The 23,610-nt window shown below is 40.9% G+C and overlaps 1 protein-coding gene and 1 long non-coding RNA gene across 2 annotated transcripts; one reads left to right on the top strand and one right to left on the bottom strand.

Annotated features, from left to right (window-relative positions):
• Positions 1 to 1,055: 1,055 nt before the first annotated feature.
• Positions 1,056 to 3,667, top strand: LOC116355344 (uncharacterized protein K02A2.6-like). The gene has a single exon (XM_031798735.1). The coding sequence runs from the start codon at positions 1,173 to 1,175 to the stop codon at positions 3,654 to 3,656; it is 2,484 nt and encodes an 827-aa protein (XP_031654595.1). The 5' UTR covers positions 1,056 to 1,172; the 3' UTR covers positions 3,657 to 3,667.
• A 3,833-nt stretch (positions 3,668 to 7,500) lies between these two features.
• On the bottom strand, positions 7,501 to 12,679 carry LOC116355373 (uncharacterized). The gene is made up of 2 exons (XR_004204387.1): positions 12,174 to 12,679; positions 7,501 to 9,817 (listed from the first exon to the last, which is right to left on the bottom strand). It is a non-coding gene; the product is annotated as an uncharacterized LOC116355373 (long non-coding RNA).
• Between the last annotated feature and the right edge of the window lie 10,931 nt (positions 12,680 to 23,610).

Genomic DNA, 23,610 nt, shown 5'->3' with positions numbered 1-23,610 from the left:
GACGAGGGGAGAGCTGACGAGAACGAGGCGGCAGATCAAAGACCCGTGGAGCCGGAGGTAAAGAGAATGGCTAGCATCGGGAAAATAGATGTGTTTGTTGACACGCAAGAAAACTGGGAAACTTACATTGAACGACTGGAACAGTACCAGCGTTGTTGAGTTTAATTGGCCCAAAAACATACAGTTTGCTAAGAGATCTGGCTGCCCCTCTGAAGCCCTCAAATAAAACATTCACAGAGATTGTGGAGATATTGCAAAATCACCTATCACCTAAACCACTCCTCATCGCGGAACGTTTTCGGTTCCACAAGAGAGATCAGAATGAGGGGGAGGGTGTTAGTACATATGTAGCAGTGTTGAAGAAACTGTCTGAACATTGCCAGTTGGGAGAGAACCTAAATGACACATTAAGGGATAGATTTGTTTGTGGACTGAAACATGAACACATTCAAAAACGTTTGCTCACAGAATCAGAGCTCACGTTTGCAAAGGCTGTTGAAATTGCTGTGGCTATGGAAATCGCGACTAAAGATGCATTTGAGTTGCAAAGTAAAAGAAGTACTGACCTGTCACAAATTTCCCTGCACAAGTTTTCACGCAGTCGACAGCGCCCCCGTGTGGCCGAAAAATGCAACAGGTGTGACAGAGATGGTCACAGAGCAGAGGACTGCCGTTTCAAAGACGAAATATGTCACAAATGCAGTAGAAGGGGGCACATTCAAAGAGCATGCAAAGCTAAATTCAGTCACAACAGGAAAATGAAAGGGTCTGTGAATGCACTAGCAGAGAACAGTGGCAGTGATTCAGATGAACGATTAATTGGTACAATGGAGTTAAACACAGTGACTTCTCCCAGCAGTAGCATAATATGGGTGACACCAGATATCGAAGGCAAACCCCTCAAAATGGAGCTGGACACAGGATCTGCAGTGTCTATAATTTCCACTACTGTCTACAATGAGCACTTTAAGGCTATCTAGCTGAAGAACACAAATGTGTTGCTGAAGACATACTCAGGAGAGAGATTGAGCGCAATGGGGGCGTTGCAAGTCAGAGTGCATTATGGGGGGCAAACACAGCAGTTACAGCTGTATGTGGTGCCTGGAACTGGCCCCCCATTATTTGGCAGGGAATGGCTTTCAAAAATAAAGCTGAATTGGTGTGACTTGAAAATGCTCCACACGTTCCAGTCCAAAGAGAAAGGCACAGACCAAACACTGGAACACTTGCGGAAGAAATACAACACAGTTTTCAGTGATCAGATGGGAACAGTAAAAGGCTTCACAGCAAAACTTGTACTAAGAGATGACGCAACCCCAAAATTCTGCAAAGCCAGATCTGTTCCATACTCCCTGAGACCAAAGGTGGAAGCGGAAATCGATCGCTTGCAGGATACAGGGATCCTGACGAAAGTGGACAGAAGCGAATGGGCCACACCCATAGTTCCTATTGTGAAGAAAGACGGGTCTGTTAGAATGTGTGGGGACTTCAAGGTAACTGTGAATCCAATGTTGCATGTGGACCAATACCCCCTACCACGTCTGGATGACATCTTTGCTGCACTAGCTGGTGGGAAACACTTCAGTAAAATCGAACTGAAACAGGCTTACCTGCAGCTACCGGTTGAAGAGAGTTCCAAACAGTACCTGACAATAAACACACACAAAGGTCTATACAAGTATAACCGCCTGGTTTTTGGCATTGCATCAGCCCCTGCCATTTGGCAACGAACTATTGACCAGATTTTGCAAGGAATCCCAGGAACCCAGTGTATCCTGGATGACATGATCATAACAGGACGCACCGACAAAGAGCACCTGGCTAACCTGGAAGAGGTCCTGAAAAGACTGAAAGAGTATGGTCTACAGGCAAACTTAAAGAAGTGTGAGATCTTCAAAGACAAGATTGTCTTCTGTGGACATGAGATTGACTGCAATGGATTGCACAAAACACAGGACAAAATCGAGGCAGTGGTACAGGCACCACGACCACAAAATATCACAGAAGTGAGATCTTTCACAGGACTGATCAATTACTACAGAAGATTCCTCCCAAACCTATATGGCAAGCGTTTCACACTGGTTACAGATCACCAGCCATTGCTTTCCATTTTCAGTCCAAAGAAAGGCATTCCGGCAATGACAGCAGCCAGGTTACAGCGATATGCCCTGTTCCTTGCCAGTCATATGTATGACATTGAGTTTAAGCCGTCATCCCTCCACACAAATGCAGATGGATTATCCAGACTGCCGTGTACAAGAGAAAGACAAAGGAGGGTGGATGCAGTGGACATGTTCCATACCGCTCAGCTTGAGGCCCTACCAGTCACAAGCACAGTTATCAAACAGGAGACAAGGAAAGATGTGACCTTGTCAAAAGTGTACACCTACACCATGTCAGGATGGCCAGCTACTGGCAGAAAGGAGCTGACTCCGTATTTCCAGCGGAGAAACGAAATTACAACGTACCAAGGATGTTTGATGTGGGGAATGAGAGTCATGATACCCCAGAAATGCCAGCATCTAGTCTTGCAGCAACTACATGAAGGTCATGTTGGAATTGTCAAAATGAAGCTGCTCGCAAGGAGCCACTTCTGGTGGCCAGGTCTGGACCAACAGATAGAAAATATGGCAAAGAACTGTAGTGGATGTTTGGAAACCCTTCACATGCCTACTCCTGTCCCAGTCCACCCATGGGAATGGCCCACAGAGCCATGGCAGAGAATTCATGTGGACTACGCTGGTCCCTTTGAAAAGCACATGTTTCTGGTTATAGTTGATGCCCATTCCAAATGGCCAGAGGTGTTTTGCACTGACTCCTCCACCTCAGCTCAGACGATAGAGTGTCTCAGAACAACGTTTGCACGCTTCGGTTTGCCACTGCAGCTGGTAAGTGACAACGCGCAAGCTTTTGTAAGTGACGAGTTTACAAGATTCATGTCAGTAAATGGAATCAAACACTCAACCTCAGCTCCGTACCACCCTGCCACCAATGGGCTGGCAGAGCGCTTTGTGCAAACCCTAAAGCAAGGACTCCGTGCAGCAAAACGAGACGACGGGACTTTGCAAACAAAACTGGCCAAGTTCCTGGCCTCCTACCGAAACACCCCACATGCCACGACAAATGAAAGCCCAGCCGCACTGATGTTCGGGAGGCCTCTCCGCACACAGATGGACATCATGAAGCCAAACAGGCGTAATGAAGTGCTGAACAAACAAGCCAAGATGCTCTCCGGTGGCCGGGAGCGCCATCTCCAAACAGGACAGGAAGTGATGGTGCGAGACTACAGAAGAGGAGGGAAATGGACAAGAGGGACCGTACACACACAAACGGGTCCCAGAACTTACCAGGTTCAAGTGAGCCCAGAGATAATGTGGCGGCATCACATTAACCAAATGCATTCCACGGAAAACAGCACAACAATCGAGAGAGAACAGGCACAGAGAGATCCTGAGAGTGACACACAGGGAACTGTAGAGGACGGTGGGGCAGTAAAGAGACCCCAGGCTGAAAGAAGGGAACGTGTTGATGAAGGTGCTGCTATAGCAGACGCTATAATGGAACAAGCACACACTGAGGATGTTCAGGAGCCTCCAGACAATCTGAGGCGCTACCCAGAACGAAGGCACCGTCCACCAGACAGACTAGACTTATAAACAAACAAACAAAAACGAGCTGTTCAAGTTCAAATTAAAAGATGCAAAATAACTACAACAAGTTATGGGAAATATTTCAGTTGTGGTTTGGTAAAAGTAACTCTGATTGTATAAGAGAAGGAATGTTATGTTCTGTTAATTACTGAAGTCCCCTTTAAGGATGGAGCACCCTTGGTCATGCGCAGTGTTGTTCTATGTTATTCTGGTACTAACTAGTTTGAGTAAATGTGAAGCTCCAGTTCAATTACTTGTATTCAGAGTATTTCTTATTACATAAATAAGTACTAAGTGTTAAGACACTACACTTCCCATGTCTGGAATACACTGCCATCAGACACACATAACTGCACCACATATCACACTTTCACAAAATGCTTGAAGACATGGCTAAAGGTCAATCAGATTTGTGAACATGGTCCCTAGCTGTGTGTTGCCGCTCTCCATGTTGTCTGTTGTCTGTAGCTTGTGAGGTGTGGAAACACTTTGTTGCTTTTATGAATTTTGACTTGCTGCTTTTTGTTCTATGCTGCTCTGTCTGTATGCTACGTCTTGCTTGTCCTATGTTGCTCTGTCTGTATGCTATGTCTTGCTTGTCCTATGTTGCTATATCTTGCTTGTTCTATGTTGCTATTGTCTATATTGTAATTGTTTTTAATAACCTGCCCAGGGACTGCGGTTGAAAATTAGCCGGCTGGCTAAAACCGGCACTTTTACTGAAACGTTGATTAATGTGCACTGTCCCTGTAAAAATAAAAAATAAACTCAACTCAACTCAACCATCGTGAAGACGGCACGACAAAACCTATTCACCCTCAGGAGACTGAAAAGATATAGCATGGGACCTCAGATCCTCAAAAGGTTCTACAGCTGCACCATCGACAGCATCCTGACTGGTTGCATCACTTTCTGGTATAGCAATAGCTTGGCCTCCAACCACAAGGCACTACAGAGGGTGGTGTGTACAGCCCAGTACATCACTGGGGCCAAGCTTTCTGCCATCCAGGACCTCTATACCAGGCGGTGTCAGAGGAAGCCCCCCCCCCCCCCCCAATCTCTGTTATCATCTATGCATAGTCACTTTAATAACTCTCCCTATATGTACATATTACCTCAATTACCTTGACTAACTGGTGCCCCCGCACATTGACTCTGTACCGGTACCCTCTGTATATAGTCTAGTTATTGATATTTAACTTCTGCTCTTTAATGACTTGTTCCTTTTATTTCTTATTCTTATTTGTACTTTTTAAAACTGCATTGTTGGTTAGGGGCTTGTAAGTCAGCATTTCACTCTAAGGATTCACTGTAAGCATTTCACTACACCTGTTGTATTCGGCGCATGTGACTAATACAATTTGATTTGATAGACTCATACTGCAGAATGAATGACTGACTGCACAGTTCAACATCAGTTCACCGTCTCACCTCATATTGTATTGGAGCAGCAGCAGCTGACTGCCCAGTTCAACATCAGTTCACCGTCTCACCTCATACTGTATTGGAGAGGCAGCAGCTGACTTGATCGTTGATGCTAATCCATCATGTTTTGAATCTGAGAGTAAATAGAGCCGACTACAACTCTAAAAATGAAGGGTTCAACTGGAGTTGTTCTCAGATCCCCTAAGAAACATAGGGTTCTTGACAATGAAAAACAGCCCCAAAGGTTTCTTCAAATAACTTCTTAGAAGGTGGGGTTCACTCTAACTTTATGGAAAAAGGTTTATTCAATAAATATAGCAACTCATATTGGGAAGAACCCCCCCCTGAATTTTCAGGACTTATGTGCAGTTTTTTTCAAATGTGGTACCAAGACGGAGAAAATCCAATACGCGTTTTATAGTTTCATCCTTAGGGTAATTACCAGTTTATTTATCAGTTTCTGAGACAACTGCCCAGACTTTGTAGACTGTTTAATAATGCTTAAACCTCGTCTTTATCAAATTATCCATTAAAAATAACTCAAAACCTACATTAGTCTACATATGGGTTGTTTAAATTGTATCTAATTATATTCCCAGTATTACTTTATCAAATCTCTAGTAATCGATTATAGACACATACAATTCATCATATTTTCACAGAATCCATATAAAACGTAAGAAATTCTTAGGTTCTCACGAAAAACATTCCATTTGCTTTTTCAAGGACAGTCCATAGCTACGAAGCAGCTCTCCAAATATACTCCCAGCGGAACCAAAAAAATATATGTTTGTTTCCCGGACAATGACCGGGATTCAACGGTTCTCTAACCTCCCACAGTCCACGGCAAAATCAAACCTCGCAGGAACTATAGACCTTCCGCTGCTTTCTGAAATATCACTCCGCTCTCAATACCACTCCATGATACTCTGATGGGCAGTGAAGTAACAGAACCCCAAGATAACGTTATATTAAAGCTTACTATCCACATGTCAATCATCTGATTAAGCATATTTCTATATGAGGAACTATAGATCTCTGTGAGTAACTATAGATCTCTGTGAGGACCTATAGATCTCTGTGAGGACCTATAGATCTCTGAGGACCTATAGATCTCTGAGGAACTATAGATCTCTGTGAGGAACTATAGATGTCTGTGAGGAACTACAGATCTATGTTACTATCCAAAATTCTGATTAAGACTCAGTCACACAACTCACATATCACAGTCGCACATCTCTCATATCAGAGTCACGTAACTCTCATACCAGTCACACAATGCTATTCCCAAACATACCTAATCAATTAGTTGTTTTTGAACAATATTTTAACCTGCAGAAATATTTTCACATTTCTATATCATGGTTAGTTCCGAGGATAATGTAACTTATACATTTACATATTTTAATACTTCTAAAATGGGGTACAGGTTTAAAACAATTACAGGTGCACCTTACTATCTATATCATAAATTTTATTAACTAGTACACACAGATTATAGTTTTCACTCAGAGCCTCCTGACTCTGCCCTGTTTACGCCTCCAAGGTGCCCCCCTCAAACAAGAATACACACTCAATACACAATACACACTTCTTAAAACTCCACTTGTTTCGCTCGCCTCTTTCTTTAAAAAAAACTAGGTTGGAGATGTGGTATCCACTCGGCTCGCTGCCTCTCAGATCAAATGTGGGTCCATCTGCTCCGTTCCTGAAGTGTGGTCCCCCTAAGATCCCAAGTTAGAGGGATCCCTCGTGCACCATTGTTAAGGGAATTTTTATCTATAATGACTAATTATGTATACATTTCAATCAGGATGTACTAATCAGAATACTATTATGTTACTGTATATGTACTAATCAAAATACTAAATGTTACTGTATATGTATGAATTTTCTTGTCTGATCCCAGTACTGAAGTGAATGTGGTCAAGAGTTTAGTAACAATGATGGTCTGTTCCTTGGTACAAATGAATCAGACTGGCTAGAATGCTTATCTACACAAGAAAACCTTGACTCGTAAATTATATTAAATTGGTAGGGAGACGGATGTGGGAAGGCTTGAGACACAGCCTTGGTACTGGAACGGAGATGGCACAGGGTAGTGTTAGAACTAATGACCTCATTTTCAGTTTATAACCTGTGGTAACCTGTATTGTGGCAGTACTCTCTTGAATAAAGGCTGTTACTTGACATTTAAGACCGGGCTCTGTCCATTCCTATAAAATAAGGGTCTTACAAATTCTTATGAATTGACAGACTGTTTAATTTTAATTGGGAATTAAAACAGAGGAATTAAATTCCTTCAACAACCATTTACCCAGGTCTTCAGGAGCAGTCACCAAATCAGGATTCAAATCCCCATCGCCAAATGTGGTGGTTAATTTCTTTAATATCAAATGAGACAAAATTATCACACAAGTCAGAGTTCTTCTTAAAATAAATCTTTATTCACTTAATAATAAGGGAGCAGGTCAATACAACGTACACATAAAGTCAATCAATTGAGTGCTCTACGATAATGATGGCTGGTCGACCAATCACGCCCAGATGAAAGTACAAAGGTATTTTACAGCCAAGATACACCCCTTTCAACCTACATGACGATTAACAGATGTATAGAATGGGTCACAAGGTTAAGATTTGTATGAAAGATACTTATAATTCTCAGCAGACAGTATCTGCTGTAAAAATAGTACTCTTTGTGTAGAGTCTGGCCCTGGGGTCATCTCTCCCTGGTACCATATAGAACAGAAACATTAACTCATGCTCTGGAATGCGGTCTCTTTAGGTTATCGCACAAAATACATTGTAAATCTCCTGTCAGTGTTATCTCCCAGAGGCCCATCCTCAGTAGAACACACAGACACAATAGTTCTAAGAACCCTCTATTCTGTTGCATAAAACAACCATTTAATGCAATAAAAGTATTATAACATAATCTTGAAGTTTTGCTCTGTGTCCACTGAAAGTTGACTAGTAACAACAACTGGGACATACAAGACACCTATCATGAGACCCTCTAAATCTGCCCAAGAAGAGGAAAACAAAACCAAACTTACAGACAGGAAGTAAACCAAAAAAGTGGAGCAACTAAATGTGTTGACTCTCCACATCTATCAAGGCAACTGGAGCACTGGGCCAGACACTCTTAAATAGAACCTGGACCAGCTCAGGTGAAACACCTTCCCACTAACAAGATGGACAAGCCAGCACAGGTGTAACACATACTGACTAACGAGGTGACACCAATCTGTGCACCCAACGAGCTAACGAGTTAGACGTGCTAAAATCCAACCTCAAAACGTAAATGGAAAAACCAAAGCCTGCAACACCTTCCCCCTTAGGACAACAAATATATCCTATATTTTGTTGAACAGGTTTGCTCACCACCAACAGAAAACAACTTGCTAAAAACAAGAAAAAAAACATGCTTGTAAATAATCATATACAACATAATTTCTTCTCCTTTTTAATTTTTTTGAATCCTAAAACTCACTAGCTTCTAGAACTCTCGTCCCCTTGGAACAAGCCCAAACAAAACTCATCTCTAATAGGGAAGCAAATATGAGGAAATGAAATATGAGGTGATTTGAGTCATACTTCTTTAGTAGTGGAATAAAGACAATTAGCACTTGAATGTTGTCAAGAAATACTGGAGTGATGTAGGATTGTTAATCAAAATGATTATAGACCAATTTATTATACTGCATCCATGTGTATAAGCTGCAAGTACATTGAAATTAAGCTTTTTTTCAAGTCATTGAAAAAACCGACCTGAAAAGACATCTTTTCAACTTTCACTTTCAACTACAGCCAACATATATTGGATGTCGGGCATAGTCTTATTTTCAACGTTTTTTGAATGACATTTTGCTAAATGGGAATAGCGCAGTTTTAACATGTCCAAATCAATAACCAATAAGCAGAAACAGTTTGGGATATATTGAAAACCTAAACATTTCGAAGTGTTGCATTTTGATTCAAGTGGGTCACCAACATGTTAAATGTAACAGAACTCTTTTTTTGTTAGTCACTTTTTGATAAATCTCATAGATAATACTCTTTCAATTCAGAGACTGTTTTTTTTCCTTGAGGCCAATATCAATTTAACAAATGTTTAGGGTTCTACATTCTGACATTAAAATACTCCCACTACAATGTTAAGACATTCTACATTGTGACATTAATTGATTGATATCATGAAACAGCTCCTTCATGTATTTTCTGATGTTTAATCAGTGATCTTTTATCAGAGTATCTCTTCCCACATTGATTACAGCTATGAGGTTTCTCTCCTGTGTGTGTTCTCTGGTGTGATTTCAGGGTTTGTAGCCGAATAAAACTCTCCCCACAGTGATCACAGCCATAAGATATATATCCTGTGTGTATTCTCTGGTGTTTAGTTAGATAGCTAGATGTAGTAAAACTCTTCCCACATTGACCACAGCTATAAGGTTTCTGTCCTGTATGTCCCCGCCTCAGGCTGCTTAGCTGAGTAAAACTCTTCCCACATTGATCACAGCTATAAGGTTTCTCTCCTGTGTGTACTCACTGGTGAATTTTAAGTTCTGATGAAGATTTGCAATGTTTCCCAAAGTCAGAGCAGTAATGAGATGTCTTCCCTGTGGGTCTCCGCTGGTGTTTCTTGAGCAGTTCTGATGTGGAGAGATTCTTCTCTGTCTCGTTCAGCATCATGATGTTGTTAGGCCCTCCCCAGGACCCGCGATAGTCCCGTCTCTCTCCTGTGTGAATGACAACGTCAGACAGACGGTTAAAGTCGCACAACAGCAGAAATCCACTGTTAATTTGAGGTAAAAGGTGATGCCCAGAGCATACCCATGAAGTTGTACAACAATTTACGTCTGTTAAATTATGACAATTGTCTTGTTTTCTCGTTTTCACAGTAGTAACATCGATGATTGTGGGCTAGAAATAAGTTATTCAAACGTTAAATCCTAAGCAGTGTGCCAGAAGACTTTTGGTCTCCAATATAGGCCCCTTTCTGTGTTTAATAAAATTGCGCCAGGAGGGCGATGCACACACAATTTGGTTGCAGAAATTCCTCCCTGCTAATGCAGAAACCGCTAGTTATGGATGTAGTATATCTGCCCGGAACAAAAATGGTGAGCCATTTCATTTTATGATTTGAGATTTTCAACAATGTATTCTGAATATTACAGCGCACTATCAGAGCAAGATCAAAAATGGTGAGCAAAGATTTTAGTTTCACAATGTATTCTGAATATTACAGTGCAAGATCAGGAGTGCTACTCAAGGAAACTCACATTAAGCTCTGTCTATTCACTAATTCACCACCATGGGGGAAAACTCAGGGGTGCTTATGAGTGCATTTCACATTACTTTGGATTATAATTGTAAGGCTCATTTGAACCTCCTGCTTAATATGTGTGTTATTGCCGCAAATCAATTGCTTTATACTTCAACACTTCAACCAGTAAAATGCTATTTGGCTAGCTTTGCCATCAGCCTGACAATGAGGGTTTGTACACTAAGTGTTTAACACATTGGCCAATAAATTACAGCTATAAATTCACCTAACAACAACAGACCTACTGTAGGACCCATAACTTCTCCTAACAATAACATAGATCTACTGTAGGACCCATAACTTTCCCTAACAATAACAGACCTAGGACTATAAATCATTTAATATTTCAGGTGAAACATGGAAACTAAAATGGCGTTGTCATTACATTTCATAACCTGATCACCAGATAATTTTGTGAATAATCCCACTAGGCTACTCTCTAATGTGTGGTGATTCTAAATGTCCTCAATAAAGAAATATTGCTCTGTGTGTTGTACAATAGCCTATCCAACAGTTCTCTACACATTCTGAGCAAATTATCTCTTTGTCCAAACAGACTAACGGGACCCTACTGTAAATCAAGCAGAAAATAACACATTATAAACACCAATTTGTTGGGGATGTTGGATCCAACGTGGAGCACGGCATAACTGTCTTTACCAGAGTAATGAATGAAGAACCACTTTGGTTGTTGTTGCATGTCATGATGTTTGTAATTTGACTGTCAAAATTGTCCCACAGCAAGATCCAGTATTTAAGTTGAAGTTCATCATATGACAAGCTTAACATTATGACTAAAACTACTGTTTCCTGAAGGAGGGGAACGAAGGAAGAAGGTTTTCATAATGCGATCCAAACGGATACTAAATGAAACAGCCCCTGGCAGACCACCCAGACCTGACCCCGCAACATGCGTCAGTTTTGTAAATGTATTCATTGTCTTTTGTTTGAAACACTCCTGTCAATGTTGAGTAAGGACGCACACCTGATTACACATATAGTAGTAGGATTCGTCTACCTGGCCTGCACACAAATGTAGACCTATAAATGTGCCCATTTGGGGATGTCTGATAGTAGTTCCCATTGTCTTAACGCTGTACCAATAATGAGTTGTGGAGCTTCTCAAAGTATTTTTTTTTCACCTCCAAACAGCAAGTAAACAAAGTCTTAATGAAATCAATTGCTAAATGACAATAGTTCCTCAAAGTATTTTCGTAAAATATTTCCAGCTCTCACCATTCGGCACGAGAGTTGTTACATTTCTCCAGCCCCTATCCCTCAGCTGTTTACCAAACGAAGTCTCTGGGCAGCCATTTTGTTGCCTTTTAAAACCTAGTTTGTGCCTTTAAAAAAGCCACACACCAAGCAATCAATCTGCAGTTGAAACAATAACAAAGCTGTAATTCCACCACTGTTTTGGTAATAAGATGATGGATGGGTCTGGAGAAATGTAACTACTCTCAAATTCATAGACAGACCGATGGATGCAAGGACTGACCATCCATGATATCAACATTATAGTTTTAACCATGTTGAGGCTATACAGTGTTGGTTTACATTTACATTGTTTCTAGACATTGGAGTAAAAAAAAGCTTATTTGGGGTTCTGATGGGGTACAACATTTGAACCAAGCTCATGAGGCATGTGTTTAAAAAAAAACTATTAAAAGTCAAAATATGGATGTAGCAATTGCAAATTTCCCCTTTAACACCACACATCCGTTCAAAAATCGCAGAGTTTGTGCTTCTGTTTTTAAGACAGTACTTACTAGTGTTAATCAGGGCCCGTTCAGCGTTAGAACCATTGGATGTCTTAAGATGCATTTGGGAAAACGGACCCAGATATCCAGTTTCCTCCTCCTCCTTTTTTGATGTGACAGTCATCTCCTCTTTCACTCCAAAAACAGCATCATCCTCTCTCTCTTATTTCACTGTAACAGCCTTACCCTCTACTTGTTTTTGTATTGAAACAGTCTCCTCTTCCACGATAACTTCTTCCTCCGTCCAGCAGACCACCGCTTCTTTAGCAGAAGGAGTAGCTTAGTGACCTCATGGTCGGGGATGTTAGCTAGGCTAATGCTAACTTAACCAGCCCGCTAGCTGACTAACAACAACACCGTAAATATGAAATTAAATCTGATAACTAACTAGACGACAGAAGTGGGTTTAAAACACAGTGGCTAATACACACTAAAGCTTCTAAAGAGCTTAATTGTCTTAACGCTCAACAAACTGTTGCTGCTGTTGAAATAAGCGTTCCGTCCACTAGATTATACGTCACACAATACATGTACAGTCCTGGCCAAAAGTTTTGAGAATTACACAAATATTATTAGCAGGAACAGTATAGACCTAGTCTGTTCATTATATACATCTGCATGATGTATTGTTACACCATGTAGGAGCAGTATAGACCTAGTCTGTTCATTATATAGATCTACATGATGTATTGTTAGCTACTTATTTAGATTTAGTATGACTTAATGAAACTGCCTTAAATGCGCAGTAATAAACATGTTTTATTCGCACTAATCAATCAGCACATTCCTGTCTATGTATGTCTCAATATAATAGTATTATTTAATTAAATCCATTTAAAATGAACTTTGTCTGAAAATAAAATATGATCCTCAACTGCGTTTCCCCTCCAGTCAGCAGACGGCGATGTGCGTCTTTCAGGCGACGCTGCCAGCGTGACGTATATTCTAGTGGACGGGTCTTCATAAACTCGTCAACCACTTCGCTAGCTTAGCCAATATAGCCGAAATATTCAAGCTATTTACACGCTTTCGGTGTATATTAACTACTGTGTTTTAGACACACTTCTGTTGTATATACTTGTTAATCTATTTCATATTACGTTATTTTCTATTAGTCAGCTATAGTAGCTGGCTGGTTAAGTTAGCACTAGTCTAGTCGCTAATAATTAGCTACCTAGCTAACATCCCCGACCATGAGTTCCCTAAACTACTCCCCTCCTGTTAAAGAAGATGAGGTCTGCTGGACGGAGAAAGAAGGTCTGGGGCTGAACATTGTCGTGAAAGAGGAGAAGGAAGAGGAGGATGTTACAGTAAAACAAGTAGAGGGTGAGGCTGTTACAGTGAAAGAAGAAGAGAAAGTCGTTTCAGTGAAAGAAGAGGAAGACGCGTTCAGAGTGAAAGAGAAGGAGGATGTGACAGTAAAAGAAGAGGAGGATGTCGTTTTTGGAGTGAAGAAGGAAGGGGAGATTACTGTCACATTGAAAGATGAAGAGGAGGAGATAGGAGATCTGATTAACACCAGTAAGTTCCCCCTTAAATTGGTTTTTAATTTTGGATATTCGGAGTTGGCTCGTCAATACCTCTTCAACGGAGGGCCCTAAGATGATGACTGATATGTCTAGAATTAGACGACGTAGAGAGCAAGCGACCCCTTGATTTCTCCGTTCCGTTTCCAAAAAGTCACTTAACATATATATTTGAGAAGGGTCTATCTGCTGACCGCAGACTGGGGGGGCACGGCATGTTGTGATTTTCGTGTAGTGATGTTTTACTACACACCATGCCCCCCAATAGTGCCATGTGAGAGTTGGGTTGGCCACACCAAAGATTATGGATATACTGACAAGATGTCTCTCCGCCCTAACAAGGGGAGTCGTTGTCCACAAAGCGGCACTGCGGGTTGTCTAGCTCCCGCCTATCCTTTCTTTGGATTGGTGGATACATCTTATTATTGTAAACTATTGTTTATAATCTATGAGGGTTGTTGTGGTCAACCGCCTGTATTCAATGGAGAGAGATGCTAAGCTACTAGCATGAATATGCATAGCAATCTGGAGACCACTCCTATAGTGTTTTTATCAACGTTGTCGGTATGTCATGTGTCCACATAACAACTGAGTCATTACGACACTTCTGTTGGATCAAGCAAACTTCACGTAGCAAATAAGACATTCATTTTGTTGTTGACCAAATTCGACACTTTCCACATTGGGTTGATAATTGTTTCCACTTGGATACAACCTACTGTAGCCTACTGGCATGACCTAGAGAGATACAACCTACTGTAGTCTACTGGCAGGACCTAGAGAGATAAAACCTACTGTAACCTACTGGCATGACCTAGAGAGATACAACCTACTGTAACCTACTGGCATGACCTAGAGAGATACAACCTACTGTAACCTGCTGGCATGACCTAGAGAGATACAACCTGCTGTAACCTACTGGCATGACCTAGAGGGATACAACCTACTGTAGTCTACTGGCATGACCTAGAGAGATGTAAGCTCTGTAACATACTGGCATGACCTAGAGAGATACAACCTACTGTAGCCTACTGGCTTGACCTAGAGAGCTAAAGTTGTAAAATTCCTAAAAATGAATATTTTTTAGTAATAATGATAATTTGTATCTTCCTATCCACATGTGGGATCCCTCTCCTTTGTCGTCCTCTCTACACCAATAACAGACAACTAATGTGGGTCTCCCAATGACCTACAGAGAGAGAACCACTTGGATACAACCTACTGGAGCCTACTGGCATGACCTAGAGAGATAAAACCTACTGTAACATACTGACATGACTTAGAGAAATAAAACATACTGTAACCTACTGGCATGACCTAGAGAGATACAACCTACTGTAACCTACTGGCATGACCTAGAGAGATACAACCTACTGTAGCCTACTGGCATGACCTAGAGAGATACAACCTACTGTAACCTACTGGCATGACCTAGAGAGATGTAAGCTACAGTAACATACTGGCATGACCTAGAGAGATACAACCTACTGTAACCTACTGGCATGACCTAGAGAGATGTAAGCTACAGTAACCTACTGGCATGATCTAGAGAGTTGCACCCTACTGGCACGATCTAGAGAGATAAAACCTACTGTAGGCTACTGGCATGACCTAGAGAGATACAACCTACTGTAACATACTGGCATGACCTAGAGAGATACAACCTACTGTAGCCTACTGATTTGATCTAGAGAGATACAACCTACTGTAACATACTGGCATGACCTAGAGAGATACAATCTACTGTAACCTACTGGCTTGACCTAGAGAGATGCAACCTACTGTAGCCTACTGGTTTGATCTAGAGAGATACAACCTACTGGCATGACCTAGAGAGATACAACCTACTGTAGCCTACTGGCTTGACCTAGAGAGCTAAAGTTGTAAAATTCCGAAAATGAAAATGTTCTAGTAATAAGGATCATTTGTATCTTCCTATCCACATGTGGGATCCCTCTCCTTTGTCGTCCTCTCTACACCAATAACAGACAACTACTGTGGGATCCCTCCCCTTTGTCTTCCTCTACACCAATAACAGACAACTACTGTGGGTCTCCCAATCACGGCCGGATGTGATACAGCCTGGATTGGAACCAGGGACTGTAGTGACGCCTCTTGCACTGAGATGCAGTGACTTAGACCGCTGCGTCCATGTGTGTGTTTGTTAACTGTACTAGAATGCTTAAAAGGCCACTAAAATTTTAAATATCGGTTATCGGTATGGGAGAAGGAAAATATTGGCCAAAAATGTAATATCGCTGCATCCATTTATTCTAAAATAGATTATTATTTTTTAAATCCTCATCAATCTTCACACAATACCCCATAATGCCATCACAATACCCCTTAATGCCAAAGCAAAAACAGGTTTAGATTTTTTGCAAATTTATTAAAACTATTCCCCATGATAACTAGTCTGAGTAATGTAAGATGTAAGATCCCAGGATAACTAGTCTCAGAGTAATGTAAATTTCAGATAGTTTAACCCATTACAGTCTAAGCCTTGTCTGAGGGGGAGGTTCTTCTAAGCTATATGGAATTGTTTTAAGAAGGTTTAAATAACTTGAAGGGTTTCCCCAGAATAGTACTGTAGAAACACCATCCAATATGAAGGGCTTCCCCAGTATAGTACTGTAGAAACACCCTCCAATAGGAAGGGCTTCCCCAGTATAGTACTGTAGAAACACCCTCCATCATGAAGGGCTTCCCCAGTATAGTACTGTTTTAAGGTTATACCAAGGATCATTTGGCTTTCTGAGTTTGAGTTGTAAGATGCCTTGAAGTATGAACAAAAAATATTCAACAGTTGATTTATGTCAAAACATAATTTGGCCGTACTGCTGTAACACATTGGATAACATTCACAACATGGCACAACAGTAACCATAGTAACATTGTTTCCCCCAAAACATCTAAAGGAAGTTTGTTCTGAGTGTCTGTCCTTTATCTGAGAGATATAATAACAAATATAAATATTTATCTAGAGATATATTTTTAAAAGTATTTAACCCTTTTTTTTGTCACTTCTTTCCACATTTTGTTACGTTACAGCCTTATTCTACAATGGATTAAATAAATACAAATCCTCATCAATCTACACACAATACCCCATAATGACATAGAGAAAATGGGTTTAGAGAAAAAAAAAACAGATACCTTATTTAAGTATTCAGACCCTTTGCTATGAGACTCTACTTTGAGCTCAGCTGTGCATCCTGTTTCCATTGATCATCGTTGAGATGTTTCTACAACTTGATTGGACATGATTTGGAAAGGCACACACCTGTCTGGCTACCACAGCATTTTGAAGCGATACGCCATCCCATCTGGTTTGCGCTTAGTGGGACTGTCATTTGTTTTTCAACAGGACAATGACCCAACACACCTCCAGGCTGTGTAAGGGCTATTTTACCAAGAAGGAGAGTGATGGAGTGCTGCACCAGCTGACCTGGCCTTCACAATCACCCAACCTCAACCCAATTGAGATGGTTCAGGGTGAGTTGGACCACAGAGTGAAGGAAAAGCAGCCAAAAAGTGCTCAGCATATGTGGGAACTCCTTCAAGACTGTTGGAAAAGCATTCCAGGTGAAGCTGGTTGAGAGAATGCCAAGAGTGTGCAAAGCTGTCTTCAAGGCAGCTGGGTGGCTACTTTGAAAAATCTCAAATATATTTTTAATTGTTTACCACTTTTTTGGTTACTACATGATTCCATATGTGTTATTTCATAGTTTTGATGTCTTCACTATTATTCTACAATGTAGAATATAGTAAAAATACAGAAGAACCCTTGAATGACTAGGTGTGTCAACTTTTGACTGGTACTGTATATCTCATGAATGTTTTTACATTCAGCTACATAAAGTCACTTTCTTACCACTTCTTCCATAGTCAAACATGTAAGGAAAAAAAAAAAAAATTATCAAAAGGGATGCTGTCAAATTTTTTTTGAATTCAAATGGATTTACCCAGCCTACAAAGCACTACAACCACTCTGAAAGAGTTTTACTCAGATAGGGCACTTGAAAGCTCATGAGAGGATACACACAGGAGAAAAGCCTTACAAATGTTCCCAGTGTGGAAAGAGTTTTACCATGTTAACTAACCTGAAAAGGCAGGAGAGAATAAACACAGGAGAAAAGCATTTTCTGCTCCCAGTGTAAAAATGGATTTTCACGAATGGCGTACCTTGTTATTGCTGCAATCCCAATACCGAGATTGATATGACAACTACCAGTGAAAATTGAGGGCGCCAAATTCAAATCACAGAAATATCACAATTACAATTCCTAAAACAAACACGTGTCTTATATAATTTTAAAGGTAATCTTGTTGTTATCCCACCAAGTGTCCGATTTCAAATAGGCTTTTCAGCGAAAGCACTACAAACGATTATGTTAGGTCTCCACCAAACCACAATAAGCACAGCCATTTTCCAGCGAAATATAGCATTCACAAAAAGCCGAAATCAAGATAATTCAAGGTTAGTGATTAATTTTATCTGCATCAAGATGACACTCATAGGACTTCATGTTACACAATACATGCATGTTTTGTTTGATAAAGTTTATATAAAAAAATCAGTTTACATTGGTTTATTAGATTCACTAGTTCCAAAAACATCAAGTGATTTTGCATAGCCACATCGTTTCAACAGAAATACTCATCATAAATGTAGATAATAATACAAGTTATACACATGGAATTATAGATATACCTCTCCTTAATGCAACCGCTGTGTCAGATTATTTTTTAAATTACAGAGAAAGCAAACCATGCAATAATCTGAGACGGAGCTCAGAACAATAGCCAAATTAGCCCCCATGTTGGAGTCAACAGAAACCAGAAATTACATGATAAATATTCCCTTACCTTTGATGATCTTCATCATAATGCACTCCCAGGAATCCCAGGTCCACAATAAATGCTTGATTTGTTCGATAATGTCCGTTATTTATGTCCAATTAGCTACTTTGGTTAGCGCGTTTGGTAAACAATTCCAAAGTCCCGAAGCGCGTTCACTAAACCTGACGAAATGTCCAAATGTTACGTAACAGTCAGTAGAAACATGTCAAACGATGTATTGAATCAGTCTTTAGAATGTTGTGTACATATATCTTGAATAACGTTCCAACCGGAGAATTACATTGACTTCAAATGAGCGGTGGAACGGAGGTCCTCCTCACATGAACGTGGTGACTCATTCTATTCTCATTCGGCTCCCCTTCACAGTGGAGTCATCAGACAAAGTTCTACAGACTGTTGACATCTAGTGGAAGCCGTAGGAAGTGAATACTCATTCATATCTCGCTGTGATTTCAATGGGATCTTGGTTGAAACTCTACCAGCCTCAGAATTTCCACTTCCTGTTTGGATTTTTTCTCTGGATTTTGCCTGCCATATGAGTTCTGTTATACTCACAGACATAATTCAAACAGTTTTAGAAACTTCTGAGTGTTTTCTATCCAATACTAATAATAGTATGCATATATTAGTAACTGGGACTGAGGAGCAGGCCGTTTACTCTGGGCACCTTTCATCCAAGCTACTCAATTCTGCCCCTGCCGCCATAAGATGTTAATCACGGTTCTCCATTTTGTTTTATTTTGTTTATCTGTCGGCCCCATCCTTGAACTCAGGCCCTGTGTGTAGTTAACTGACCCCCTCTGCCCATTCATCGCCATTTTACCTGTTGTTGTCTTAGCTGATTAACTGTTGTCTTACCTGTTGTTGTCTTAGCTAGCTCTCCCAATCAACACCTGTGATTGCTTTATGCCTTGCTTTATGTCTCTCTAATGTCAATATGCCTTGTATACTGTTGTTTAGGGTAGTAGTTTTATTTTACTGCGGAGCCCCTAGTCCCACTCAACATGCCTCAGAGAACTCTTTTGTCCCACCTTCCACATATGCAGTGACCTCACCTAGCATAACTGGTGCCTCCAGAGATGCAACCTCTCTTATCGTCACTCAATGCCTAGGTTTACCTCCACTGTACCCGCACCCTACCATACCCCTCTCTGTACATTATGCTTTGAATCTATCCTACCACGCCCAGAAATCTGCTCCTTTTATTCTCTGTTCCCAACGCACTAGACAACCAGTTCTGATAGCCTTTAGCCGTACCCTCATCCTACTCCTCTGTTCCTAGGGTGATGTAGAGGTTAACCCAGGCCCTGCGTGTCCCCAGGCACTCTCATTTGTTGACTGCTGTAATCGATAAAGCCTTGGTTTCATGCATGTTAACATCAGAAGCCTCCTACCTAAGTTTGTTTTACTCACTGATTTAGCACACTCCGCCAACCTTGATGTCCTTACCGTGTCTGAATCCTGGCTTAGGAAGGCCACCAAAAATTCTGAAACTTCCATCCCCAACTACAACATTTTCTGTCAAGATAGAACTGTCAAAAAGAGAGAGCCTGCAAAAGGTTCTGTCATACTTTCAAGTCCATTCCCAAACAGTTCGAGCTTCTAATTTTAAAAATGAATCTCTCCAGAAATAAGTCTCTCACTGTTGCCGCCTGTTACAGACCCCCCCCAGCTCCCAACTGTGCCCTGGACACCATATGTGAATTGATTGCCCCCCATCTATCTTCAGAGTTCGTTCTGTTAGGTGACCTAAACTGGGATATGCTTAACACCCCGGCCGTCCTACAATCCAAGCTAGATGCCCTCAATCTCACACAAATTATAAAGGAACCCACCAGGTACAGCCCTAGATCTGTAAACATGGGCACCCTCATAGATATTTTCCTGACCAACTTGCCCTCCAAATACACCTCTGCTGTTTTCAATGAGGATGTCAGCGATCACTGCCTGCATCTGTTATAGGTCCGCGGTCAAACGACCACCCCTCATCACTGTCAAACGCTCCCTAAAACACTTGCAGGCCTTTCTTATCGACCTGGAACGGGTATCTTGGAATGATTTTGACCTCATCCCATCAGTAGAGGATGCCTGGTTGTTCGTTAAAAGTAATTTCCTCACCACCTTAAATAAGCATGCCCCTTTCAAAAAATGTGTAACTAAGAACAGATATAGCCCTTGGTTCACTCCAGACCTGACTGCCCTCGACCAGCACAAAAAACATCCTGTGGCGTACTGCACTAGCACCGAATAGTCCCCGTGATATGCAACTTTTCAGAGAAGTCAGGAACCAATACACACAGTCAGCAATGGCTAGCTTTTTCAAACAGAAATTTGCATCCTGTAGCTCAAACTCCAAAAGGTTTTGGGAGACTGTAAAGTCCATGGAGAATAAGAGCACCTCATCCCAGCTGCCCACTACACTGAGGCTAGGAAACACTGACACCACCGATAACGCCATGATAATTGAGAATTTCAATAAGCATTTCTCTACGACTGGCCACGCTTTCCTCCTGGCTACCCCAACCCCGGCCAACAGCTCCGGAACCCTCGCAGCTACTTGCCCAAGCCTCCCCAGCTTCTCCTTCACCCAAATCCAGATGGCTGATGTTCTGAAAGAGCTGCAAAACCTGGACCCGTACAAAAAAATTATTTGCCTCCATTGTCGCAACCCCTATTACTAGTCTGTTCAACCTCTTTCGTATCGTCCGAGATTCCTAATGATTGGAAAGCTGCCGCGGTCATCCCCCTCTTCAAAGGGGGTGACACTCTAGACCCAAACTGTTACAGACCTATATCCATCCTGCCCAGCCTTGCTAATTTCTTCGAAAGCCAAGTTAACACACCGATCACTGACCATTTAGAATCCCACTGTACCTTCTCTGCTCTGCAATCCGGTTTCCGAGCTGGTCACGGGTGCACCTCAGCCACGCTCAAAGTACTAAACGATATCATAACAGCCATCGATAAAAGACAGTACTGTGCAGCCGTCTTCATCGACCTGGCCAAGGCTTTCGACTCTGTCAATCACTGTACTCTTAACTTCAGAGTGTTTTCTATCCAAATATACTAATAATATACATATATTAGCAACTGGGACTGAGGAGCAGGTAGTTTACTCTGGGCACCTTATTCATCCAAGCTACTCAATACTGCCCCCAGCCATAAGAAGTTAAATAAAGGCGAAATAAAAAATCTTAACTTTATTGACAACACCCAAATGGATACTGTCATTAACGCAGTTCTTCAATAATTACACATAATACTTAATACTGTAGCTGTTTAGTTAGTCACATGTTCATCTATCATCAGCTGATCCAGGAAATAACTTTCTGAATTCCAGTCAAATGACAAACATCACGACATGCAACAACAATCAAAGTGTTTCTTCATTCGTTACTCTGGTAAAGACAGTTATGACGTGCTGCACGCACGTTGGATCCAACATCCGTAACAAATTGATGTTTATAATGTGTTATTGTCTGCTTGATTTACTGTAGGGCCTCGTTAGTCTGTTTGCGCACAGAGATACTTTGCTCAATGTGGAGAGAACTGTTCCTTGATGGATAGGCTATTGTACAACACACAGAGCTATTTTCCTATATTTGTTGTTAGGTGAAGTTATGGGCCAATTTCACAAACAGTGTACAAACCCTCATTGTCAGGCTGATGGAAAAGCTAGCCAAAGAGCATTTTACTGGTTGAAGTGTTTTTTTAAGTACAAAGCGGTTGTGATGACACAAACATTATATTAAGCAGGAGCCTTACAATTATAATCCAAAGTAGTGTGAAATGCACTCGTAAGAAACCTGGAAATCTAGGTTACTCCGCTGAGTTTTCCCCCATTCACATTCAGAATACATTGTGAAAAACTAAAATCTTTGCTCACCATTTTATTTATTTATTTTATATTTTATTTTACCTTTATTTAACTAGGCAAGTCAGTTAACTAATTCTTATTTTCAATGACGGCTTAGGAACAGTGGGTTAACTGCATGTTCAGGGGCAGAACGACAGAGTTGTACCTTGTCAGCTCAGGGGTTTGAACTTGCAAACTTCCGGTTACTACTCCAACGCTCTAACCACTAGGCTACCCTGCCGCCTCAATGGAAACCATAACTAGGGGTTTCCTCATTACCAGATATACTACATCCATAACTAGTGGTTTCCTCATTACCAGTGTCGTGGCAGAATCAGAATTATTTTGGTAACATTTATAAATAAGATGTTTTATTAAGTTTTGGGTTCTAAGTGGTACCAAGAACGAGATAGGAGCTTTGGTTTAGGAGACCAAACTGAACGATAATTTATAGCTAATGCTATAAATTATGGGATACTCCTTTTTCTGGTAAAAGGTTATTTGTATAATGTTCCTAAGATCTGTTATTCGTCATGTGAGTTTTGATGGGTGTGTCTTGGCTATAAATGATACCAAGGACTGTTTTGTAAGCACTCTCAGAGAATTCATTTATGACACTGAATTGATCTGAGAGTCAGAGGGCTATGGTGAAGCTCATATATTATTAAAATATGGACTTTATGATAACTCTGACGTGTGTGGTTTGCTCTCTCATGATGTGGTAATACAGGAAATTTCCACGACACCAGATATACTACATCCATAACTAGTGGTTTCCTCATTAGCAGGGAGGTGTTTCTGCAACCAAATTGCTCTCGTTCCACAATTTTAACAACACAGAAAGGGGCCTGTATTGGAGACCAAAAGTCTTCTGCCACACTGCTTAGAGTTTCAACAACATGAATCACTTATTTCTAGTCTACAATCTTAATGTTACTACTAATGTGAAATTTTAGACAAAATGTGACTTGTTGCTCATTTTAAGACAATTGTCAAATAATTTTAACATTCATTACAGACATCAATTGTTGTACAACATTATGGCTATGCTGTTGGCATCACCTTTTACAGTGGATTTCCACTGTTGTGGGCCTTTAATCATCAGTCTGACTTTGTTGTTCACACAGGAGAGATACGGGACTATAGTGGATCCTCTGGGGAGCCTCAACAACCTCATGATGCTGAAGAGGCAGAGAAAAGT

Source organism: Oncorhynchus kisutch, linkage group LG20 (assembly GCF_002021735.2).
Source record: "Oncorhynchus kisutch isolate 150728-3 linkage group LG20, Okis_V2, whole genome shotgun sequence".
Classification (NCBI taxonomy): Eukaryota; Metazoa; Chordata; class Actinopteri; order Salmoniformes; family Salmonidae; genus Oncorhynchus; species Oncorhynchus kisutch.
The sequence above is the reverse complement of the archived record's forward strand: the minus strand, read 5'-3'. Positions and strand labels throughout refer to the sequence as shown.